The following is a 26,960-nucleotide window of genomic DNA, read 5'->3' as shown; positions in this document are numbered from 1 at the left end:
AAATTTTGCACAGTGATAACACATGCAACAGCGATCCTGCGCAGTACACTCTGTCCCCTTTCTGTTTTTCTTCTATTCAGAAAACTTCCACTGCGAACATCCGTTGTTTCTTGAAGGGCCCCTCACCAAGTCCCATAGCAAATTTTGGTTATACGCTGGAAGTAGTTACGTGTCCTCTAGGGAGCGTTCTGCCGCAATCTTCTTTTTTTTCAAATTAGCTCATAGCCCAGATAGAAATATCTCAGTTCCGCGAACCCATGATTTCGGAAGGTGGTCTCCACTGCAAAGCAAGACGTTCACTCCACTCGCCCCGTCTAGCCTCCGCAAGCTAAATTACTTCCCTGCGTTCTCCCATGCCGGATCTCCAGGTTCACGTGACGCATGCGTCACAAGCCCCGCCTTCATTTTTTTTTCTCCTCGCTTTCTTTTTCAGCGCTACGCACTTCCGCTGACGGCATCGCGTGCGAGCTGTGCACAAGGGAATATGACTACCGGTATAATTCAGTGCTACACGAATAATGAGGCAGAACAAGCAGATCGCAGAGCATGATCACGCGCTGAAACACGGTAGAAAATGGCATAGTTTCGGTACCTGCGCACGTGACCGCACGACCGTGGGAACAACCAGACGAAGCCGAAGTACATCTCTCTTGCTTAATTGCGAAGTAAACCAAAAAACACGCAGACATTCCGTTTGTGTGTTTTATTATTTCTCTACACTTCAGTTCGTCAATTCAAACAGATTGCACAAAGAACCGACGTTGTCTTGAATAATTCTCGAAGTCATGTGTCACCACGAGCGACGTCACACTGCGGACACCAGTGCGTAGGCGCAGGCACACGAGTACGTGATCCTCCGGCTTGGAGCGCGGCGGCCGCGAGGAGATGGAAAAGCGGCGTTCCGTTTGATATTTCAGATCTTTCCGCGGTGCGTAGCGATGTAATACTTTGCAGACACGATCGTTATCGCGCAATGTATGCTCTGCGCTTGTCAGCTCAAAATGGCCAGACATGGTAAAGGGCCCTTTAAGAGGAAGCTTATGCTCGGCCCCAACTCCGACGCGGCCTATTCAAATACATGTAAAACGCAGAAATGCTTTTCTGAAATAACCTGTGGACCGAGTTTAATGGCATTTGTTGCATTTGAAAGAGAAAGCTAAATTCTAGTGACTGTTGCAAGTGGAATGTCGATTTAGTGGCTGACTTTTAGGGAAAGGGTTTTCGAAAATTTGACAGCTCGGAAAAAATAGACGCGCAACGTTTATAAATTATTAGCTCTGCATCAAGAACACATATCGCGGTTCTGTAAACGGCATTCCTTAGAATATTCAAAGCGGACAAATTGGATATGTCAATTTATATCTTACGTGAATTTATTAGGTTGTTAGAAAGGTTCTGCAAAAGCTGTATTTCCAAATTACTAAATTTTTTAGCTTCATATGTAACGTATCAATTTTGTCCGCTTTAGATGTACTATTAGATGCAATTCACAGAATTGTGATATAAATTTTGCTTTCTGAGTTGAGAGAGTTGCAAACTTGATAGTTTTGTTTCATGAGCATTTGTGATTTTTGCCAATTTTTAATAAAAAAATTACAATCTAGAATAAAATTTCGAAACCAAGTGTCATTAGATATCTAGTTTTTCTTTTAAATGCAACAAACTCCGTCAAATTTGGTGCAGTGGTTGCGAAAAAAACTAATTCTCCTCCTACATGCATTTATATAGGATCACCTGGGCTAAACCTTCCTCTTAACGACGGCCTAATCTAGCTATTCTCGATTCTTCGGTAACAGCGAAGTTCAACCATGGAACAGCGTGACGTGTTGTGTCGAGACGACTGGTCGTCAAGTATCTACACAGCGAAAGGCTTATGCGCAATCTTTGAAGCTTTCAGAAGGCTGTGGCGACCCGCTCGTTCAACATCGCAGATAGTATATAGGTCGGTGTCGCCCGTCGGTCGACAGGCACCGCGAACAGCGTCACCAGCGGTCCTTGTTGTTCGTGGGCTGCTCGGCCTGGACGTACAGCTCGTAAGGACAGTGCAGCGTGTACTGGTACTCCTGCGGTCCCCTCGGCCGGTGCGCTCCCTTGCCGGCGGCCGATGCGAACGACGCCGTTCCGGGGGCCACTGGCGCCTCGACCACGTACGTCGTCGCGGGCCCCTGCGGCAGACACGGGGCAGTGCGCGTGTTAGAATCCTGTCACACGCGCTTGCAGCCGAGACGATAATGCAGGAAAGACCGAACATTGGCTGGTCTATAGTCGGACAACAGACATGGTGGAAGCACCGCGGAAATTCGGAAGAAAAACGGAGGCCACAGGACACAGCGCTATATGCTTCAACTAATGGAGAGGGGCACAGAGAATGTGTCCTTCGACTCTCAGAGACATGCGCATTGGCCGCTTAGATTACACACCGTTCTCAAAAGCTACATTCCTGGGGCCTTTGCCGAGGTACTCTAGTATGCACAAGGCTGCGAAAGCGCTAATACGCTTCTCGTACGCAAATGGGCGTCACATCTGTACATGAATGCATCGTTCATCTGGCGGTGTGAGGAAATTGACTTTCCTCTTGCTTCTCATATTTCTTTAACCTCTTGCTTGCGTGTAGCGTTGCCAAATGGGCATGACCCTGGTTGAACTGTCTGCGTCGCCTTCTTTATAGCTATCAGTCTAAACAAATGTTATTGTTTTAGACAGTACTCGCTGTAGCGTGCAAGGGGTAGCGTTGAAACAGATTAAACCAACAAAAGTGCCGAAAAGCCCAGCCATTCTAAGCATCCTTCAAGAGGGTGGACTCACGTAGTTCAGACGCCTCTCTTCGAATAACTGCACATGGCGAAATATGCAGTGGCTAGAAGGTGATAAAGGTTACTTGTGAAGACTAGACCCGACAAGGTTGGCCTAATAACAGACGAAGAAAATTCTGCGATGAAGATTTTAACGTCAAGCGGGTGAGGTGGGGTAACAAAGAAGAGAGTGGAAGGGATCATTGCGAAAACAGTGACCTCATATAACATACGGCATGTGCAACAGAAGTTAAAAGTTAAGTTTACTAAAACCAGCTGACGGATAGCAGAAATAGTACGTTACTGTTGTAAGTCCTTTCCTGCGTTTATCTAAGCGTTTCTGATGCACCCTACAAATGAAAGAACTGAAAAGCGGGCTGTATGGCTTTGATTCAACTTGAAATTGCAGCTCGAAAAGGACAGGGACGACCGAGAAGCACACACGGACAGTGATTGCGTGAATCTTTGTTGCACAGAGCGCGAACAACCCAAGAAAGTACGCATGTGCTAAATGAAACGCAACATGTTAAATTATTTAAATTCTGGGGTTTTACGCGCCGAAATCAGAATCGATTTCCAAGACTCTTGCGGGTTGGAACATCTCTGAATTCATTTTTATTGGTTTTAGCCTGCTCCATGTCCGGTGGTGCGGGTTTTCCTGCCATTTGCCTAGATTAATGTCGCAGTAGAGGACTCCGAATTACTTTGACCACTGAGGGTTTTTTAACGTGCAGCTAAATCTAAGTGCCCGGACGTTTCTTTTTTTTTTTATTTCACCTCCATTGAAGGCAACATAGGAAAAGCAGGTAAGACCACAGTAAACAATAAGGCCCGAATCCGCGACACGAGGCAAAATAAAGAAATGCAGGACATTAATAGACAAAAACTTGACCCGCCTCGCCAAGAAGACAAAGCTTTCACATGTTCGACATCTTTGAGCATGTGCCTTACGTGTTCACATATCTGTTAAATAACCCTACAACAAGATGGTAGTCGGAGGCACCAAGTAAGTGACGACGAGACCTCCTTGCACCCGTTGTAAAATGTATTAACCGTTGCGTCTAATTAAGTCTAATGAAGGACTTTCCGTGAGTGCTTCTCTGAAGTTCCGGCCCTTTTTGCACTGAAAATTCAAGCTGCACAATCACAAGTTGTCAAAACTAATCCGGAGCGTTGCTACCAGTAACCTCTCGCATCGCTTTTGTTGTTGGGGCACTAAGCTCAATGCATAAACCAACCAGTGATTCGATATTCACATGCGTCTGCTTCATTTTTTTAGAATCTTTAGCGGCAGCTATTAAGGACACTTTTTTGTTGGAAGAGCCCTCAAATAAACGAAGAAATGAATGTTGGCGACCCTGGGCCTTATAGCGTAAAACTATTTCAATCTGTTTTCATTCAAGCTCCTGTCGTCAAATTTACATAAGTTCCGACGCAAGTATCAGGTGGTGACCCGCTGCGTTGTTTGAACCAACCAATCAAACGCTCTCCTCGTTTACATTAAGTCACTTTTGTTTGCTTTCAAAGCGAATAGCATTGCATATCTTGACAGGTTTTTCTTATCTAGTTGGCCGACAAGAGGCGAGGAACGCGCAGCAGGGGCGAGGGTTTCAATAGGGCTGATCAGTTAAAGTAGACAACCGGAAGCGGAGGGTGTTGCCGGTGTCTGCGATTGGCCCGCTTCCCTTTGCTCAGCTTGCGCTTGCTGGTCGAAAATTGGCGCGGTGTGCAACGGAAGGTTAATAATGCCGCTAAGACAGTCCCTGAGCGAAGAAGAGTCGACAGAGCAATGCTGTAAACGCGATGAAAGGGCTTTACAACGTGGTATTGCCACGCGAAAATGTTTGTTATACGCAAATAAATTTATGGTCCCCGGCAGCTCCGAGTAGCCAGTTCCTGAATACTTGGTACGCGGACATCTATTCCTTTCGGAACGGAGCCGCCCCCGGCTAGTCCGAAAAAAAATTCAAATTTGTTCGGCGTATTAATGCACCGTTAATGCGTACGCGTCACTTTGACGTGGTGAGTTTTCGCAGTTTTGTGACGTCACATGACAGACAGGCGAAGTGTCCGCAGCCTGACATCTTTTTCTCAATATTGGCGGGCTGATGGCCAATTAAGTGTAGAATCAAAAGCGATTATTTTTCTTTTGCTTGATATAATCATGCATAATCCGTGTGCGTACGTCATATCAGACGGGGAGATTTCAATTTTGGGGACGTCATGTGAGAGATAAACATGGGGGCAGGGGGCGGGGGTGTAGCCCGAAAAAATTTGGCCAATCGTGGACGGCTGGTTCCAGAAATATAATAGAAACATTTTGGAATAGCGGTACGTTATAGCGCCCCCAATTCACAGAAGTTTTCCCACGCATTGCTCATTGTTGCGGCTATTGTCAGACTGTCACCCATTGCTATCAAGGGTAACACCAGCCAATCGGGAAACGATCGTATGCAGGAGGACGTCTGTAAATACGGGCACAGATGCTCAGGAATGATGGCTTTCCAAGGCGCTACTGCTTTAGTAAAAAGTGGCCGTTAACTCCCTTCCAACTCAAGACATTCCTGCCGGCTTCTCAGCATGCATTGTTGCTTTCTTTTTTATTGAAAAGAAATAATATACGTTATTCAATCAATCAGTCAATCATATGTGTTGTTCAAAAGCAGGGGATGAGTGGTAAGTCACCGGAATTTTAATGCTTGGTGGCATTTTTCAGACTACTCGTTGTGAACGAACCGCAGCTCTTCCCAACGACGCCACAAGCTAGCCTTCACAATCACTGCATGCAAAAAAGAAAGACAAACTCCACTGCGGTGAAGTTTCTTGGAGGACATATTGTATACTAGAACAAGTTTGTGAAAAATTGCTAGACAGAACAACTCGTTCTTATGGAAGCTGGCATCATTACAGTATAGCAGGTAAATATGACAGACAGAAGGAACAGAGTGACAGACGGAAGTATTGACAGACAGAAAGGGAAACTGACAGAAAGAAAAAGAAAGAACACACAGAAAGAATAGAAAGACATGGGTAATCTATGTTCTACTGGGTGATCATTCTTAAGATTTACGGAATGTTTGAAAATCGCCTTAGCAGATGGTATAATTCTTGCCCTTGAGCTGGATTAGTTGAAGAGGCGGACATTACTAGCTCGAGGAATCGAAACACATATTGAATTAATCACCAAAATGTACGAATTAACTCCTTAATTAATTATTTTGTGGCACATACTGCAATTCCCGAACTGTAGCCGGTGAGCTTGCAAGACGTGTACACTTGAATGAATTTCCAGGATGACGTCAGTTTCGAGGCATTATTTCGCAAAGTGTAACTAAATACATGGGCATTACAGTTACTTTTGTGCTTCAATGCATGAAAGAGCGTTTTAATAAAAAAAAATAAGTGGAACAACTGTCCATTTTTACGGTAAGTTTGATGGCGCATACCTCCGAACTCGCTTCATTCTGAGAATTGATTCCAAGTGGATACGCTTTGCCAACTCACCGCCTAAGACTCGTAAACTGCAATGTGTGTCATAAACTAACTAATCCAAAAGATAATTAGGGGTTTTTCGTTAACTAGTTAAATATGTGTTTCGATTTTTCGTGCATGTCTACCTCCCTGAATAATCATGCTTACGGAATAGAATCATGTTATCTGCAACTGGCGAGTTTTAGAAATTCCGTAAACACAAAAGCGATCATCACCTTGTATGCCTCCTTGCTTTGCGCCAAACAGAATTACTTGGCGAGTATCACTTTTCCAACAAGCGGTACAGCGAAAAGAAAGAGAAGCGTCAATGTAGTTCATCGTCGGCTCTTTTTTGTCTGCACCTAGGCTAGCTCCTATATACGTTCAAAACTTGGCTATTTTCGAGTTTGAAGATCTCGTAATTTAACATCGTCAGGTCAGACTTGGTTTAGATAGAACCAGTTGTTATAAGGCCCCTTTTACGTAAGCGCTGCAATTGGAGGCTTTCGAGCACTGCTCTCACCTGCGGTGGTGGGTGGGCAGCGTGCACAGCTGGTGGTGCGGCAACCCAGCCGTGCGCCGGCACTGGCTGTGGCGCTGGCGGGGGCACCCACCCAGTGTAGTCGCCAGGGTAGCTCCAGTGGGCAACCGGAGGTCCGCCCAGCGGCACCGGGTGAGGGGGCGGCACCCACTGAGGCGGCGGCAACCACGCTGCGCCAACCGCGTGCTGCGGCTGGGGCTGGGGCCTAAGACCAAGCTTGCTGCAAATGGCCAAGCGTCCATCGCGTTATAGCTGGTCACTGTCGGCGAAAGTCGACGTCTCGTGTCCCTCAGTGTTCTTGCGTACGTCCCCACGCTACAACCTTTTTTTCTTTCTTTTTTTTTCAATCACGCCATGCTTTTCGGTTAGATGGCTCACTTGGGCGGGCAAGTGGGATTTTCCGAGACAGTTTAGTCTAGCCAAGGATCGCTTACGGCGAATGCTGTAATGTCCTTCGCTCTATCTCAGCGCGGATAAAGCGAATTATTCTCTACGTAGAACAATCGAAAGTTACTGACCTCTCATCAAAAAAATGTTGATGATGCTTTAGCTTCACCTCTAAGAGTGGAACGCGACAACATTCAGAGATCCCTGACTGCTTCTCACGCTTGACCGCAAATGCAGCTTATGTAACCGTAATATTTTCCTGGAAACGCTGGCGTCAACGCCTTGGACGAAGGCGAGCTTTCCCGTTCCTTTTTTTCGTTCTCTCCCCCACGGCAGGCGCTACTGCTGCCAAGGATGCGCGGAGTCGAGCGCCGTCTGGATGGCATTACAAGGAACCGAGCGGGGTGAGCCACTCCGACTAAGACATACCTATAACGACAGCTGTAAAAAAAGAGTTTGTGTTTGAGTTTCTCCACGTTACATAATTATGTTTTGTCGTACATTCAAGTTACAATCTGGCGTTATCCTGTCAGTAGGCGGTGTGTCAGTCGTACTTTACCAATTTCCTGACACATTTTACTTTGAGAAATTCAATTAGTTCAATAGCGCCTCTGCGCCACGCGAAGGGCCTGCTGGGATTGGGACGCGTGGTTCGGGTTGATTTTTCTCATACGCACATCGCAGCCGGCGCCGATGCCGGGTTTTATGCGACAAAGCGCCCTTAACGCTATCGGGTCAAAACAACTACCTCATAAAGAGCTGGGCATTTCATATATCAAAGTCGGGGCGTCTGCTGCCTGGGCCACAAAGCTATTGCGTGCCGCGAACAGAGCGTTCTGGGGAGTTATCTTTAGTGTTGTTGTTTTTTTTTTTCAAGCGTGCTTTCTCCAGTGGATGTACTATGCCAGCATAATTTGTCACATTGAGGAAGCTAGACCGGAGCAGGTCCACACAATCTCGAAAATGCTGTTCTTTGTGAGTCGGAAAAGCATGTAGTTCAGAGCACAGGCAAAGCTTATTATCCACTATGCGTAGTTTAGTTTTCAGTAAATCGATTCTTTCCTTGCTTCCTTTCACTATGAATTACAACAAATTCGTTTATAATGAACGCATCACAAAAGTTAGCCAAAATTCATTATAAAGGAGTTCGGATTGTCTTAGCTACTAGTCGTGGTTCGTTATAAATAGGGTTCTGCGTTTTCGACAGTTCATTTTTAAAAAATAAATTCGGAGTATATTTTGTGCGTTTCTTTTTAACATATATTTGCATGCCCCAAAAAGAGAGTTTCTCTGTTATTTACTTATTTCTTCCCAAATTTATCCATCTGTTCTCTAATACAAGAACACACAGTAAATATTAAAATTCATTTATTGGGCCATGGGCAACAAAATCATTGTGTCAGGTTACAACTTGTAATATGTAGAAGCCCACTTTACAATATTTGCATCGGCAATTCTGACGCGCTGCTTCTCGTTCACGACACCGAACATAGAGAACGCCCCTTCAACGTTCGCTCTATGTAGCGGGAAGGCTTTCACGGATAAATCGAAACTTCTTTATCGCATAAATCCGAATTGAGATAAATTTCACCAGCGGCTGTTTTTCTGTGTTTCTTTATCTATCCATAATCAGAGTACGTTAGTTATAACCTGTTTCGATTGTATTGCAAGATATACAACAATCTGTCGCCATCGGTCGTTGACGCGGGTGGCGCGAGAAACCACCACGGCCCAGGATGCGCGCTGCCACTCCAAAGCATTGCGCTGACCTCACCCTTTGCTGGCCTTCAAAAGCTTGAGCTTCTTTTTCAGGAACAAAGCATCCGCACCGGGTGCCAAGCACATCGGAGACAAGATGGCGACGAAGACGAAAGCCTGAAGGGTTCGTCGCTTCCAATCCGAGCAGCCACGACCTGCGTTCCCAGTCAACAATTCCAAAAATGAATATCGCCTAGAGTGACAATCTATATGGGCAGTTGTCAGTCATATATTGTTCCTGCTACCACGTCCTTGCGTCCCGTTCGAGGGGGCTGTTGATAAACTGTCCACTTAGTGATCGTATTGGTACCGTACGCTTGACTAAAAGCACAATTACGATACCTAAAAACAACTGAACTGAGCGACTTCCTGAGATACAGCGCTCAAAATTTTCACTACGTAGCCGACATCAACACTGTGCTTTCACTTATTTTCTTAATCTTTTTCCCACCTCTCCTCTTCCCCCAGTACAGGGCTGCCAACCGGCCTCAGTCCTGGTTAAGCGCCCTGCCTTTCATTTTTCCTCATATCTCTCTCTCACTCTCTTTCTTTTTAAGACACATTTTTGTGCAAATATCAAGTTTTCTGTATTAGGAACTATGCCCATGCTCTTTGGTAGCGTCCTGTTGTCGTAGGAATTTGGCCAAATTTATGTTACCATTAAGCACCTGTGTTGAACATAAATGTCCCACCAGTTATGCGACATGCCAGCTACAGGCAATGTACAATGTGACAGCGCATTACCGCGTTTACATGAATTCGACGCATTGGAAGTGCGATGCGACGAGCCAATAGTCGCATTTCTTGCAGCGATGATGTATATGGCTAGGTTCTGGAAAAAACTGATTGCGTCAATTGAGCCATGTAGAGCGAGAATTTCTCTCCATACGTGAGCCGATCCCGAAGATAGTGAAATACCGGGCCGACGCGCGGCGGTGGTGAAACAGCCTTTAAAGGGAAGCTGAAGAGTCTGTCGAATTCAATAAGACGCTCATATACGGATGCGGGAACCTTATAAACCATGAAGGTAAAATTTGGGGGAGGGGATTTTTTCACTTAGGAGCGACGCAATTGTCGGTTAAAATTGCGCTCTAGCTCCGCCCCCCGTCGAGCGCCGCGCGCTGCTGCTGACGCTGACGATGCGAGCGGAGACCGGAAACCGCGGCTTAGTGACGTCAACACTGGTGTTCCGCTACTTCGCAGTCTCCGCGACCGTGCCTGACCGGGCTTATTTCTGCGTGCGTGCCGTCCTAATCTGCTTCGCTCGACCCTACATTCCTTTATTTGTATGCATATAGGAGTGGTAGTTGACGTGCGCAGCATCAATTGAACTTGTAGGCCGATCATGCCGGCGTTCTGTGCAGCCTACGCTTGCACGAACACCAGCGACCGCGGCGATGTTCCCATGTTCCATTAGTTCCTGCAAGACAAGAAGCTTTCAGCTAAGTGGGAGGCTGCTGGGAAGCGAAACAACTTCAAGCGCTCAAGAACTACAGTGTTGTGCTCTAACGACTTCCGTGACGATTACTACCGGAGTTTATCAATAATGCGTGCTTTGGGTTCTCCTAAAAAAAAATAGTTAGCACGCTGAACGGAAGGTGCATGTTTTCGCCCACCCTTGACGCAGGTTTCATCGCCAAGCGCCGCGAATTTCCTATTCGCACGTGTGTTGTGAAACAGCCTGCATGCAGCTACCATAACGCAGTGCAAGCGTAAAGTTTGCATGTGTTGGAAAGCCTGCTCACGCCAAGACGCTGCGCTCCCCCTTCTTTCGCACACATAAGAAACCGACCTTCTCACGAAGCCGACAGAATTCGCCGGTTACGAGTAGCGTGCGGATGGCGCGCTGATGAAGGTTCTATACTACACGTACTACAACAGCCGGTAAACTTTTCCCGCGTTTAAACCGTCTGTGTAGATTGCCGACAGCTTTGGGGCAGCGCACAAGTGCCGAAGATCGCATCACCGCTAACGTTCTACGAGGAGGCATGCAGGAACATAACACTACAGCTGTTTTACCGGAAACGTACTCACTTGAACGCTGAATGCAGCTTAGCAAAAAACATACTCGCCAAAGAACATTTCCAACACAAGGAGATGCTAACACTTCGCCTTCGTTCGCGTGGAAAGCAGTGCTTGCACCAGCATTTTTTGCTTCTTGGAGAGGCCGGCTCTTCGCAATCGGATCGTACATGTAGTATGTACAAGTATGTACGTACGTGTGGTATGTACAAGTACAAACCACTTACAAGTGATCTTGCACGCGACAGCGACAGCACTACAAGCGAGGCGATGGCTGTCGCGTTCACTTGTCGTCGGAAAGCCGAACTCCATGCGAGCGACGGCTTTGCGCGACGACTTCCCGGTATGAGAGCAGCAATATACGCTCAGAAACTAGCGTGACGCATGCTTTATCAATTTAAGTTGATGTATTTTATTGAAGAAGGAGCATAATATATTTCTGAAGGTCTTGCACTAGGTTCTTATTCTTGCACGTGTAAAATTCAATAGTTTGCTCGTTCCGTGTGACAAACAGTAGTATTTGAGTTATGTACATCCAGTTTCGGCTTCGCACAATTGGCTAGTCGCTCATAGCATTTCCGGGCGACGAGTGACGTGTTCTAGATTTCTAGAAACGAACGATCGAGCGACAACACCGAGCGATTTGTTGAAGCGACGGCCCGTTTTGTCGCTCGAAGCCGTCGCCCGTCACCATCGCGCGCAAAATCGCTCTCGTGGAGTTTGGACTTAACGCCGAACTCCTCAGAGAAACGCAAGCTCTCGAAAATTTCCATGACCGTCTCAGCAAAACACCACCAAACTACTTTGCACCGTGCTTCATGTGTAGCGGCAGCAGTCAGTCCGGACGAACACCATTGTTGACGTCACGAGGCGCCCCACCAATCACAGGCGGAAACAAGGCGCGCGAGCTGGGCGTGTCTGCTGCTGCACTTTTCGTCGAAATAAAATGTTTACGCTTTCTTTCGCTCAATTTCGATGCGATATTCGGATTCAGAGGGTTGGAAACCACGACGTACTGCTCTTCACTCACTTTGTCTGGAAAAGCTTTCAGCTTCCCTTTAAGAACTCCGCCAACTTGCAAAAATAAGTATAATGTCTTAAGATCAAATACAAACCGTATCATGTATTAAGCTGGTAAGAGCAGGTACTAGACTTTGACCTGCGTCGACCCTGTCTACGTTCGCACCGCCCTCTCTTTGTCGGCGTTTTAATCGCTTGCGTGTTTCTTTTCCTGTCAGTCCACTCTCCCGGGGTGGCGGTCCCGTAAGCGTGCTGCCCACGAGGACTGCGAGGTGGAAAGAAATGCGAACCGTCCATGTGGCCCCGATTCGCAAACTTGGAATATTTCACCGAAGCAACGGCCAGATTTAAGAGGGAGTTTATGGGGAACCAGTTTTGTGTGGCCTGTGTTGTGTGTGACCGCTTGTGGTTTTCGAGTGACCTCGCAGCCATTACTGCAGTGCGGCACGTCGACCAACGCACGATCACGTTGGCTACGGTGAAGCCGTCTGTGCCCTCGGAGTGCGGTGAGGTGCGTGTCTGTTCTACGGGCCGTAGTAAAAGGTGTCGGGCAGCGTTTTCCAACAACACACGGGTATGTATAGCCCCCGGTGCCTCATCATCTTCTGAGGCGTAACATCGTGGAGGAACGACTAGTCGCGCCTCGCCTGCCATTTATCTGCATACGGTGTTTGACGCACGGTAATGGACAGTTCGCCATTAAAGGGTCCCTCACCAGGTCCCATAGAAAATTTTGGTTATACGCTTGAAGTTGTTACATGTCCTCTAGGGAGCATTCTGCCCCAAAAATATTTCAAATTGGCTCAATAATAGCCGAGATAGAAATATTTCAAAGTCGCGAACACATGATTTCAGGAGGCGAGCTTCACCGCAAACATAAACGCTTTCTCTACTCGCCCCGTTTAGCCTCCGCAAGCGATATTACTTCCCTGCGCTCTCCCATACCAGACCTCCAGGATCGCTTGACGCATACGTCATGGGCCCCGCCTTCCCTTTTCTTTTTCTCGCTTTTTTTACAGCGCGGCGCACTTCCGCTAACGGCATCGCACGAGAGCTGTTGCGATTGTGTGGTTTAGCGCAGCCCACAGAGCATGATCTCGCGCTGGTACAAGGGTAGAAAATGACATAGTTTCTGTGTCTGCGTGCGCGACTGCACGACGTGGAAACAAGCAGACGAAACGGAAGTACATCTCTCTTGCCGTGCTGCGAAGTAAATAAAAAACACGCAGACATTCGGTTTGTGTGTTTTATTATTTCTGTAAGCCTTAATTCGTCTATTCCAGCAACATATCACACAAATAACAGATGTTGCCTTGAATAATTCTCGAAGTCACGTGTCACCACGAGCCACGTCACACGCGAACACGCGTACGTAGGCGCGCTAGCACGTCATCCTCCGGCTTGGAGCGCGGCGGCCGCGAGGAGAAGGGAAAACAGCGTTCGGCTTTAAAATTCAGATCTTTCCGCCGCGCGTAGTGATGTAATACTTTGCAGCCACGATCGTCATTGCACATTGCATGCTCTGCGCTTGTCAGCTCATAATGACCAGACCTGGTGAGGGACCCTTTAAGAGCGCGCCCGCTTCGTTCTAGAGACCCTCTAAACTCTCCGCGCATGCGCCACCAATAGCGGTACAGCACGATGGCGGCGGTGGCGTCAACGTGCCTCGAGCGTTCGTAAAACAATAAAATTAACATGAAGCACACCTCGAAAAGTCAAGTCGTGCATAAAATAGTCATTCCGAGGTCTATCAGAGTGTCATTGTGGGTGCAGTGGCGCATGTGACAGTACGCCGAACGAGCTGTGGCCCACACACCGCCTACGCCGATTACAGGGCTTGTGGACCACAAACGAACACACGCGCTCTTACTTCAACGTGTCAGTTTCCGCTAAACTCACAGGGTTCAAGGCGTGTCTCCGAGGAGAATTTGGGCAGGGTTGGCCTGTACTTCCCTCACGCGTACGTGGAAAAGCACTGTCACAAGGTGTCACGGCAATTCCGCGAAGTGTTCAATGCTGTCACTAGCCCCACACGTCTACCAACTACACTTGATGCAACCCGTAAGACTCTGCTGGGACCCACCTCCTACCATGTATACGTACAGGTTAACGCCTAAAGCCAACTGTCGCAAAAGAGTTAGTGCTGTACCTCTCCTATAGTATAAGTTCCAACTATCCATAGCCTTTCTTTCTCTCCGTGCTTCCAAAAAACCTTGACTTGAATTTCCATACCTAGCCGTGGCTGCTGCATTCTCATATGGGCGGGACGCATAAGCCCTTGTGTACATAGGTTTTGGCGCACGTTAAGGACCATATGAGCGAAATTTATCTGGAACCCTTACCAAGCACATTGGCTATATTATGCCCGTGAGTTTATTGGGGATGTTAAACGACATCAAGCAATTTTTTTTTAAATAAGACAATCACCTTCAGAAAGAAGTTAGGCGCACCGGAGCTATATAAGAGGCAGAATTAGTAACACGGCGCTCAAGATCCTCAGCAGAGTTCCAATCGCTGAGGGACAACCCACACATAAAATTATCTGGATACCAAGCCACGCAGGGATCAGGGGCAACGAAGGGGCGGACAGCCTAGCTCGAGGGATGACCAGCCGAGCAGGGACGTCAACCGCCCCAGAGGGGCCACAGATCAACTGCGGGAACAGCTATTCAGAGCTATTAAACCTCTATAAGGGGCTAAGATATCAATATCCCCCACCACATAAAGCATTAACAAAGGAGGAGGCCGCAGGATGGCGGAGACCGCAAACGGGCACCTTCCCAAACTTACACATACTAAGTAGGATGTTCCCCACGCAGTATAGCGCAACCTGTCCGTGGTGTGGAGCTAAACCAACATTATACCACATTACATGGGAGTGTACAAGAAACCAGGCATTCCACAAACACAAAACACCAAGTGCGGAGCAATGGGAGAGCTGGCTCACCAGCCGCGAGCTAGAGGCTCAAAGAGCTCTTTTAGCGCACGCGTGCGAGGCGGCCCGGCTCAGTGGAGCCCTGGACTAGGGGCCCATCCATGGCTGAAGAGGACCCAAGCTTCAAGAACGAAGACTTCGGCCTCGACCGGCTAAAACCTTAAAAGAGTCAATAAAGTTTTCCATTCCATTCCATTCCCTTTTCTATGGCACTGTTACATCGTGAGAACATTTTCGTGCTACTGTTCAAGTTTTCCTAATTGCCATTCAGCTGTCAATTCACTTATGGCCCTGATCGTTCCTAAACTCAACTTCATTAGACATATTTGCAGCTAACTTCCTTTTGCATGCATCCAATTAAGATGGGAGAGTGATTTTTCGCGAAACCCGAAGGGAGTCCTAAAAGTGTGTCCCTTTCAATACATACGATTCGGTTAATGGTGTGCATGGAGTATAGGGCACGCGTTGACTCAGCTATGAACCGCATGCTTTGTGTCCTGTAAATGATGCCCGTAATACAGAATGAGCTTCGCGAGTATGACAGCGGGAAACGCTATTAAATCCTCAAGACAACACAAGATCGAACACATTAACAAACCTAAGGCCACAATATCTGTTTGGAACAACAACCTATTTAAGGATTCTAAATTATTTTTGACCATATGATATTTCAATGGTGCACCGCAATATTTCCTACACAGACGTTTTAACGTTTGCTTTCCGCCACTATGCGGACGTCTTGATAGCCTGCTGTACTTGCATTCAGTCACTTTACCACATAGATGGGTAACAACATAAGCACGTGCGTTCAGCTTTCTTGATGGTGTCATACAAAGAGGGTGACTTGGTGTGGCACGTGTACTTCAGCGCGCTCAAGATAGTAGTAGGTACAAGCGCGACCAGATACGATCGGGAGAACGGTGTGGTAAGTCATTTCCCGCGGGGTGCTGCCTACATGGTGTCCTCGGCTTGGGTACCACGTAGGCCTCCCATCTACCACCCTGTATCTGTAAATGGCAAACGATTTGACCTGCGATTTGACCTTCGATGTTTTGGTGATGACGTGCACTTTACGCAGGCAGAGAACACATGCTTCTGAGCATATATATCGCACAGGCCTTCCAACACGAGACCGTGCTTTACACAGTGTGGACTTCTTTCCCGTGTGACCTCGTTATCCACCTTTGAATTATGAAAACTGATAGTTGGCTGTATGAATTAAATTTGGCCTGGTGTAGCGCTCGCTTATTCCCGACAAATGCACACTGGCACTCCCAACACTAGCAGTGTTACGCCCTAAGTGGTCCATTAGCCTTTCCGTTGCAGTCCCCGCTTAACATCGCTTTTTCGACTTTCAATCAAGCTGAACCAGCAAGCCTTCTTTTCGTACGCGTATTCTAGTTACTGGTCACAGCCTCCTATGAGCTTAGTGACAGTACCGCTCACTGAAGGATCGTCACAGCACTTGCCTAATTCCGCATGGAAATTCTCTAGTGAGGCATCTTTAGTCTCCCATGAGTTACGTACCAATACAGCCGCCTTATTATCACAGCTCGTGATTGTCTTCGCAGTCTGATTGACTCCACGCCGCTAAGCACCTTTACAACGTGTTTTAGCCGTCAGCGAGCTATGCAGCAATCCAACTCCCTGACTGAGCCTCGCAACTTTTGGTTCGCTCCACCGACAAGATCCTTCTACAAGGTACATAGTGAGGCGCGCGGCCTATGGCGTATCCAGCGTAACTTTACTCCATTAGTGCACATTATTTACTCTTTCTGCGATGCACGCTTTTTGACATAATTAAAGTACTGCTTTGCACCGACATTAATGAAGGCTCCGAATCAGATCGCTCTAGAAAGAGGAAGAGGTAGAGGAAAGACTGAGGAGCTAACTAGACTTAATAGAGTTAGATATGCTGCAATCTGGCCCGAGAATGGAGACCTAAACGAGAATGAACTCAGATTCAAGAGACAATAAAACAGGTTCTAAGTGCTGTTCTAGTTCGTACAAACAGGAAACATGAAGCACATTCAATTGGACCATCGTTGCCGAGTATATCCTTCAAAATGCTTGTTTTTGTTGACACTCACTACCTTCACAAACGGAAAGGAAAACATCAATCCACGTACTAACCCCTAAATGCTCGCCATATCGCTTCCACCAGAGTTCGGGTGAAAAGAAGGCTTTACCGATCAGTCAGTTTCACTTGTAGTGCGTGGGTGATCCGTCGAGACGTTTCAAACGCGTCGTTATATGTAGATTCATGTCAACGACGCCTCTGTTCTGGTTTTCTCATCGCTCACTGGAAAAGTGGGGACATCACTCTACTATGCACCGACAGAAAGACACGCCATTTCCGCTGTTAGAGAAGCTCGCTATCGCAATGCTCTTGAAGGTTCCACTGTGTGCTTCTGATGGTATGACAACGACCACCTGTCTGGCATTCTTCATGAACGCTTAGTCACAAACATCTGTCATTATGCACTATGCAATATCAAGTTCAACATAAATTAGGATGACGACCTGCCATCAATTAGCACTTGCAGATGTCCAATCTTCTGTGTAGGGATTTAATCAGTGCATGGCTCAGCAACGAGCGCGACACTTTTGCTTTACTTCTCGATTTGACAGCTACAGACAGACTAGTTCAATATAGTTGCGATTTTTTGAGCGCGCTTACAACGAGAACAACAGAGTGGACACACACCAAGCAATGCGCTTAAACAATCCTAAGCATGCCTTACCAGCGAAGTCGAACGTCAATGCTTGCCAAGTTCAATATGTTGTTTTGGATCTGCTATGAAATATACGACTCGTGCGATTGACATTGCAGACTTAATCGGCCCGATGTGACCAAAACCGTTAGCGTCGATTCTGTCGAAAGGCGACAGCAATATATCCTGACATATTTCGAGAAGTTTGCTCATTATCACAGGGCTGATATAGCGGAGTGTCAATTTGCGTGCAATCTGCTCCATCTAAACGAAAGGGCTGCACGACTGTACAGGTCAAGATAAAATCCAGCCAATGTACGCTTGTCACTGGAACGCTTCGACGAAGTAAAGCCCCACCACAGACACGCGTCAGAAAGCGCTGCATGCGCCTACGCGCCGAAGCGTGTATCGGCGCCGGCGGTGGAGAGGGGGTGACGCGTCGCGTTAACTCCACGCCGTTGTACCATAAAACAACTCGAACGCGGCCTCACAAGGCAGGAGTGGTCCCTCCTGCTGCGCCTCCCGGTCGGCTGCTCCTGGACGACATCCCGAAGGTACAGCAAAGGCCTCGCTCCGTCCCCGGCCTCCTCGGCGTGCCGGGAGGCCGAACCAATCGAGAATCGTCTTTGTTTTTGCCCCGCTTTTTCCAAACAGAGGGCTTCTCTCTACGCTTCTCTCTTGTCTCTGCGTCTCGACGCCTGGGACTCCCTGCGGTCTCGGCATCCGAGCTGCTATTGCCCGGCCGGCACCACGGCTCCGCACTCAGGCATCTTCTCACGTTCCTGGCGGACACGTGGCAGCCGTGTAAATGGTGAATGTGCCACCTCGCTATCGTTAACAGCAAAGGGCTCTGTGACTGCCTCGGCCTTCTCTTTCTCTCTTTAACGCGACAGCGTTAAGGAGCTCGTGTCGCAGAAAAGCCGGTGTCATCGGCGGCGTTGGCCGTGAGCGAAACTGGCGGAAGGCAATTCATCAATAAAAACTACTTGCAAGATGGGCTGGGTGGGAATCGAACCAGGGTCTCCGGAGTGTGAACGGAGACGCTACCACTCAGCCATGAGTTCGATGGTCCAAAACAGGACGAAAGCGCCTCTAGTGAATGCGGTGTTGCCTTAGAAACATGCCGTAGAAAGTTATACTGCGGTGTATATCGGTAATTATGAGCATGTGAATTACAGAAGTCGCAGTTAAACGCGTAGCGAAGTACGTTTCCGCTACATTTATTCGGAGCTTGGCGCACACGCAGAGCCATCTTGCGGCAAACACAGAAGACCCCCTCCTCGCTATGCACGGCGCAGCCCCGAATGGTGGCGCGCCACTCGCCCGCTCCTCCCCTTCGTTTCGTTTGAGCGCATTGGGGCCTGACTCCGCATTGGAATGCAGGAGTCAGCCAAATCGTCTCACGATGGACGCAATGGTCGTGAATCAACTGAAGAAGCCGGCTCTTCTACACACATGTCTTTATATAACACTAGGTATCTTACCGACAGGACGCCGTAAGGAACGCTGGGTTATGAGAATGCTGCCGCCGAAACAGAGGCCATGGAGCCTTCGCAGCAGCTATTCACGGTTTCACGAAGCATATCGCAAATACAAATTATGGTTGGTAAGAAACCATGGTGAGAATTTTCTGCAGTTCAATGGAGCGCCCAGTACAGTGCATGTTCCTAAAATGCAGTTGTCCGGTGACTTCCGCAAAGCCTGAGCAAAGCAAATTGAACGTGAAGTGAATTAGCCACCGCAGTAATATGGGCAAGTCCGCATCGAAGACTAGTTCAGGGGCTATGTGGCACAAGTGTTACTACAACCTGACAACTCCCGCGCCAGATGAGGTGTTTTACTCGAGCGAGGTGAAAGAAAATCGCTGGTAACAGTTAGTTTTAAAAACTACGTTCTTGTGAAATTGGCTAATGCGCATGAGGAGAATCCTTAGTTTACGGAATGCGCGTTTTTTATTTCATTACAACCAGTGCACAGAGAAAATTTTTTTGCTTTTGCTGCTGTTGCATCCTGGCCATATCTTTCCTGTATACGGCTGCTTATTCAAATATGCAATTTTTTCATACCAACTATGCATCAAAATTAGGCAGTCAATCTCAGGCACTTAGTATTCGGAAGCTCTTTAACGTGGAGTCAATTGATTTGTATAAACATTCATCCTAAAATTATATAAACTGTTATGTCGTCAGCTGACGCTTGCGATTTCTGACTTTATATGTTGCCCGCATGGCCGTATGTAAAGTCTATCGTGTTACTATACGAAATTTTCGGATACTATTGTAAATGAACATACTCGTCATTGTGTTGACCCGTAGTACCAAGTGGTACTTCATATTAAAAATCAAAGGTAACCTGCTATTTTCAGCGCTTAACTTAAGCCTAATGAGAAATGCTACAACTTGTATTGAATTTTGAGATGACACGCATAGCTGCTTGGCTGGCCAATACCAGCATTTTTCAATCACACCAGTGGCAAAATTTCGCTTCGAAATCTCTGAATGTTGATCTGCGATGAGTTGAGTAATCTGGACACCATAGTTGAGCAATAAAATGAAATTTCGTCTCGATATGTAGTCATTCATCGCTTGCCAAAGAGTGCTTAATGAAAATTAACCTTCTTTCGGCTGCTTCTAACAGTGCGTTCTGAGATCTACTTTTCTGCTTCTATCGTGGTGCCAGGCGGGCAGCTTTTAAATTTTGTATTTTTTCCGTAGGTAACCCGACAACCAGCAGATGTCTGCACTGTTCAATAACTATATATCGATTCTGAAATAGGAGGTCTGTGGGGAGTTCCGAAGCTGATAAAATTGTTGAGCTCTCGGCTAACACTGAACACGCTGCGATTTCTAGGAAGACGAAGTGATTCTTTGATAGAACGCTTGTGCTTTTGTCTCCGCTTTTTCGCTTTGTTTCCCTGCATTTCTGGGAGCTGCCGCTCCCTCCTTGCCGCAATGGATGAAGAGATCCCCGAGGACTTTCGTGATGTGCAGCCGTCAGGTCGGCTAGCGTCCAGGAAACGTGGAAATGCGTCAAGCGATACAGACAGCGAGGCCACTGAGATATGTTCGGACAGCTACAACTCGTCGGACGATATCTTCAAGGTCGTTATGAGTAGATCAGCGAAAAGAAGACTACTGTACGCATCTTCGCCGCCAAGTGCTTCTACCGTGAAGAATGCATCGCTGCGCTGGCCGCACACTGTGCTCTTTATGCCCGTGGGCCCGGCGACCAATTTGCGGCTCCTCAACAGGCAGGTCCTCTCTTCGTTACTCGAGAAAATCGCACCAAATGAGATTAAAGACGTGCGAATTACCTCGCGAAAAAATTTCCTGGCAGTTGATATCTTACACCGCAGCGCCCTACAAGACCTACGTAATATAACTGATATCGACAATGTAAAGGTGCGATCAATGATCTCTACAGGCGGCGATGGTACTGCGGGCGTCATTTATGACGTCGACGTTGCCATCCCTAATGACGACTTGCCAACGCTGATAAAGCCAACGACAGAAGGCAATTTTATTACAAGGATTTTCAGACTGGAAAACACACGCTGTGTGAAGATTTTGTTTCAAGGAGACAGCCTTCCTTCCCACTTCAAAGTAGGACATGTCCGCCATCCAGTACGACCATTCGTACCGAAGCCCCTCCAGTGTTTCAAGTGTTGCAAGATTGGCCAGGTGAAGGGTGTCTGCGTAAACAACGTCGTGTGCCCGCGGTGCTCTGAGTCCCATTCAGAAGACGCCTGCAGCACACATGTTCTAAAGTTCCCTAACTGCAGTGCACCTCACAAGGCCTCATCAAAGGATTGCCCACGGGTGTGGAAGGAATTCGTGATTCTAAAACGAATGGTGCGGGACAATTCAACGCATCGACAGGCTGCTGCCGCTATTCGGCGACGTGGGCATCGACACCCAAATCGTTCACGAAATTCCGCAACTGCAGATAGGTACACGCCAGCTACCGTAAGAAGGACTGCCGCATCACCGCACTGCGCCATCAAGACAGATACAACGAAAGCAAACAAAGCGGAGAGGCTCGCCCGTCCTAAAGAATGGCCTGAGCTACCGAGGGCACAACTCCCTTCTTCTAAGTTACCTCAAAACGCACCGACTTCGACGGCTTCGGCAACTGTTGAAGCGACGCTGGCTGATGATCTCCAGGTCACCAACATTCTGCGGTCGCTCATGAATGCCATTCGCGTTATACCTATTAACATGAAGTCTTCGTCTGCGCAAAGCGCGCTACAGGTGCTGGACACTTTGAGTCCAGTACTTGCAGCTCTTGGTTAAAATCATGGCTCTCCTGAAGCCGTTGTTTCGTGATGAAGTCCGGAACGCGTCGATATTTCTGTGCAACACCAGAGGACTGAAGTCGCGCATGTCGGACTTTCGGCAGTTTGTGTTCACGAATAAGTTCTCAGTCATCTGCGAGCCCCCTATCAGATAACATCAGACTGTTCGGGTATGAGTGTTTCATGTCCGCCACCCACGGAGAATGCAGCAAGATCATCGTATTCATGCGACGTGATCTTACGTATGTCCATCATCCAGTGTTACGTGACCAAGAAAACCAATACGTATGTCTGACAGTGAAGAAAGGCAAGCTCACTTTTACATTAATTGGAGCCTACATATCGCCCTCAAGTCGGTTGGACTGCGAGAGATTACGGCGAATCACAACAGCGACTCCGCAGCATTTGGTGATTTGGTGACTGGAGAGCTTATTGCCCGCCACCATCTCTGGGGAAGTTCTAAGATAAACTCGAGAGGCAGAAGATTAGTGTCATTTGCCTCCGAACAAGAAATGTGCTTGTTAAATGATGGAAGCCCCAGCTTTCTGCGTGGAACTGCCTACTGCAGCTGCCTGGACCTCACCTTTCTTTCACGCTCCTTAACTGGAAACGTCAGGTGGTTTCCGGATATTGAAACGCGGAGAAGTGACCACCTACCCACTTATCCTAGGATTGAAGGGCTGACGGGCTCCAAGTTAGCTGGTGTCACACAATGCATAGACTGGCCAATGTTCAAATCAATTGTCGAAGACAGCTGTAGTGATGACTTGTCCTCTAGCCTAGAGGACATTATAAAGGGTGCCCTAGAGGCTGCCACAGATTTGCTTCCGAGAATCTATACACGCACCGAATACGACATTGAGCTGGAGAAGCTTCGTGCAATTCGTCGCCGTGCAGAGCAAAGGTTCAGGCGCACGAAGTCCGTACATGACTTTAGGTTGGCCAGAAGAACTCAAAAGAAAAATTCAGCGTCGCATGGACGAACTCGCATCGCAAAGGTGGAAGTTATTCTGCGAGTCTTTGGATCCACGAAAACCTTTGTATCACATATGGAGAACTGTTCGTGGTCTCCGTGGAACCCCTCAGCAGCGCGACCCTTTTAAGTCTTTGGCCCTTCACCAGCAATGCAGCGAGCGTGACATAGCGGAAGCTTTCTGCATGAGGATTGCTGGCGAAACTAGTTCCGCTGGAATATCGACGCTCCACCACTCAACGATTTCACACGACCCCCGCATGGATAGTCCTTTCTCCATGGACGAGCTCGAAGCTGCACTGGCCTTGGGCAAGCATTCATCTTCACCAGGACCCGACGGTATAACAACTTACCGTGCCCTATGTAATCTGGGCGAAGAGGCTCAGAAAGTGCTCCTGCTCTTGTTGAACAGCTCCTGGCAGACAGGTACGGTTCCCCAGGAATGGAAGACCAGTCGTCTAATTCCACTGCTCAAGCCTGGCAAGTCGCCTGTAGACATTGCATCATACCGACCAATTGCGCTTGCCAGTTGCATCGGAAAGCTAATGGAGAGGATGGTTCTAGCACGTCTAGAATGGTACCTCGAACATTAACAGGTATATGCAGATGCGGGGGCCGGTTTCAGGCGTGGCCGTTCTTCCATAGACAACGTTATCGACTTGGGGACGTACGTCGAGCACCAGAAGTCCTGCAAAAAATTATCTGCTGCCCTGTTTCTGGATGTTAAAGGAGCGTACGATAACGCAACGCACGAAGTGATTTTCAACGCGTTAGAGGCAGTAGGACTTGGCGGCAAAGTCTATTTCTGGATAAGTAGCGATCCACATAAGAGATCTTTTTTCATATTTACCGAGGGTGGCTCGACCTCCCAGCATTACAGTAACCGTCGGGTGCCTCTGCGCGGAGTACTCAGCCCAACGCTCTTCAGTCCAACACTCATTGGACTCGCCGACATACTGCCAGGCACCGTTAGGCTCTCCATCTATGCCGACGACATTTGCATTTGATGTCGGCTGTGACGCGACTGCAGCTTCGCGCGCGGCTTCAGAAGTCAGCCACTTTAACATCATCCTACCTTCGAGAACAAGGACTTCATATATCATACGAAAAGTGCACAGTGGTGGCATTTACCAGGAAATCAATGTCTCCATACGTGATATCCGTCGACAGACAACTGATCTCGTACAGCACGAGTGACAAATTTTTGGGGGTGGTCATTGAGAAAAATCTCTCCTGGACCCCTCATGTGAATTATGTGAAAAAACGCCTGACAGGAATTTGCCATATGTTTAAGTTCCTTGCAGGAAAGACCAGGGGAGTGCCAATAAACTCTACGCTGCAACTGTACAGGGTCCTCTTTATTACATTCCTGCGGTACAGCCTACCGGTCATGTCCAACACCTGCAGAACTAACCTGAATATAATCCAAAGCATCCAAGCCCAAGCCCTCAAGATATGTCTTAATCTACCGCGGAGTGCGTCAACGACTGAAGTTATTGCAGTCGCTCAAGATTCCACTATTAGAACGCACATTAGCATTGAAGCAATGCGTCTGCACATAAGACACTGCGCCCGGACCCCTACCCACCACCTAGCAAGTCTCCCAGTAGATAGGCCCCACATGACATTCAGTGTGACTGTCTTCGCGCACTGTGCCTCTTTCAGATCAGGTTACACACCTGCGGCAAGGCCTTACATTCCTCCATGGTGTATGCGCCGTACTCAAGTGAACCTTACAATCCCAGGACTTAAGAAAAAGTCGGACTTGCCATCATCAGCGCTCAATCAACTAACTTTACTTCTCTTGTACGAGAAATACAGTGACTGCACACACGTCTACACTGATGGATCAACTTCATCAACCAGTTCCGGTGGCGCTGTAGTTATACCAGCAATGAGAATAACCACCAAGCGGTTCAAGACTTCCCATGTCACTACACCTGCAGCTGCAGAGCTCGCGGCTCTCCGCGACGGGCTTCAAGTGATAAGTGCTGAAAGTGCTAGAAAATTCTGCGAAATTCTTCTGCGATTCAAGACTGGCCTTGCAATGTGTGCATTCGTTTCTCCGACATGGAACTCACGATCAGCTCACGTGTGAAATCGCAGAACTTGTCCATCACTTAAGAGAAAAAGGTCATGATCTCTTTTTTCAGTGCATACCAGGTCATTGCAGTATCATTGGAAATGATAACGCCGATAAGGCATCTCAGACGTCAAACCAAGAAGACCGCTGCGTCCCCATTCCTCTCTCAAGGACCGACGCCGCGAGACAACTTGGCATTCATGCACGCACGATCTCCTTAGCAGAGTGGAATACCGTACATACAAGGCACACAAGACTGCGCAGACTAAACCCATCACTTCAACTCAGACCTCCAGCCGGTCTGCACCGGCGTGAAGCGTCTCTTCTGTGTCGGTTATGGCTTGGAGTTGCCTTCAAGAATGCCTACTCAGCGTTAATTCGAATGGCTGATAGTCCTGCATGTGATGTTTGCGGACGCGAGGAGAACATTGACCACTTATTGTGCCATTGTCCTCAATTTCAAGCAGAAAAACAATCTTTGTCCAACACATTCAGGAAATTAGGTGATCGTCCTCTGAGTGAACTGACAATACTAGAGCACCGTCCCGACCGATCAGCGGCTCAGAAGGCAGTGAAGGCACTTTTGTGTTTTCTCAGAACTTCTGGTTTGCGCGAGCGGCTTTAACTCAAGTGTTGTCCGTACACGTATCTAAACCTTCTCTCTCCCTTCTCTCTCATCCGCTTCTCCCATCCCCCAGCGTAGGGTAACCAACCAGACTATTGACTGGTTAGCATCCCTGCCTTCCTGTATTCCTCTCTCTCTCTCTGCGATTTCTACATGTACGAAAGGGTCCATACACAGCTATCTCCTTCCTTGCCTAGTAACGAGCTGACCTTCGAAATTGTTTCGCTTCCACATTGACATTAATGTCGTTTTTAGAGGCCGAGAGGGCCAGAATATATACCAAAATAAAGGTGAAGCTGTCGGGGCCAAATTGCCGAAAATTAGCAGTTTTGACGCTAACGCACGTCATATGTGCGAATGACTGGTGTAAAACTATCGGTAAGTGGACTACCCTCCCCTTCTTTCTTCTCCACACCCTTCATTTTCGCAGATTTAATTTACCAGCTCTTGAGCGAGGCGGAGCCCAACCCATTTCCGTTGTCTACGAAGTGGTCGACAATAGTCGATGGTGCGAGCACTGACGAAGTGCGGCGGCCGCTCGTACTATAGGTTAGGTGCCAATAACACGCGACTCAGAAGTCGTTACACAAATTTGAGAGCTAATGAATTTTTCTATGAATGAAGGAGTTCGGAACAATACTTACTGAAGTATACAATTTTGCACAGTCTTCCCGAGCATTCGCCATTACTGTCCTGCAAATATCTTTTCGCACAGCCTAGCTCGCCATTTCTGGTTACGAGCTCACAATGCAGTGTCTGCATTCCTCTCGCGACCACAACCCTATGGCAAACATTAAAAATACAACTAATCATCTCATCTGCAAGAAGAGCCATCATTTACACCGAAACACAACGTCGAAATGCCCAACAATCGCCTTTAAAAAACCTAATTTATAACGTACCGCATATCCGAGATTGCGAGAACAACGTGTCATTATTAACATTCAAGCTGTACTAGTTGTCGGCAACATAGATGGCAAAAACTTTAGCTCAGCGCACTGGGGCAAAGTGAGCACTGGTGCTAGTCACTTGATCGGCACATATCGTCGTAACATCGCGCGTTCGCGGAACAGCGGTGCTCTGCTTTCTTGGAAGTAACGCCTGGTCGCATCGCGATCTTATTCCAATTGAAAGCGCCCTCGCGTTGGGGGACTGCGGAAACAAATGAACGGTGGATCGGCAGAGGGTTCACAACGCCGGGGGCATCGAACGGAGCGTACCTCTCGACGGCGCATCCCGCAGCAGCAGCGGCGGCCTCAGCACCCGGGACGGCGGCGGCGAGCGTGCTTTCTCTATCCGCACCACCATGGTGTGAAACGGTGCGACAGTTTGCGCAGACCTTTTG

General features: G+C 47.9%; 1 protein-coding gene across 1 annotated transcript; it reads right to left on the bottom strand.

Annotated features, from left to right (window-relative positions):
- Window positions 1-695: 695 nt before the first annotated feature.
- LOC142578133 (uncharacterized) lies at window positions 696-26,960 on the bottom strand. The gene is made up of 4 exons (XM_075687538.1): window positions 26,836-26,960; window positions 8,966-9,104; window positions 6,787-7,024; window positions 696-2,165 (listed from the first exon to the last, which is right to left on the bottom strand). The coding sequence occupies exons 1-4, from the start codon at window positions 26,921-26,923 to the stop codon at window positions 1,983-1,985; spliced, it is 648 nt and encodes a 215-aa protein (XP_075543653.1). The 5' UTR covers window positions 26,924-26,960; the 3' UTR covers window positions 696-1,982.

The sequence above is a fragment of the Dermacentor variabilis genome, chromosome 4 (genome assembly GCF_050947875.1).
Source record: "Dermacentor variabilis isolate Ectoservices chromosome 4, ASM5094787v1, whole genome shotgun sequence".
Classification (NCBI taxonomy): domain Eukaryota; kingdom Metazoa; phylum Arthropoda; class Arachnida; order Ixodida; family Ixodidae; genus Dermacentor; species Dermacentor variabilis.
The sequence above is the reverse complement of the archived record's forward strand: the minus strand, read 5'-3'. Positions and strand labels throughout refer to the sequence as shown.

Coding starts and splice junctions, on each gene's coding strand:
- LOC142578133 (XM_075687538.1), bottom strand. CDS start 26,923: ATGGTGGTGCGGATAGAGAAAGCACGCTCGCCGCCGCCGTCCCGGGTG. Junction 7,025..8,965: donor CTTTTGAAGGCCAGCAAAGG/GTGAGGTCAGCG, acceptor GGCCATTTGCAG/CAAGCTTGGTCTTAGGCCCC. Junction 2,166..6,786: donor CTGCCCACCCACCACCGCAG/GTGAGAGCAGTG, acceptor TGTCTGCCGCAG/GGGCCCGCGACGACGTACGT.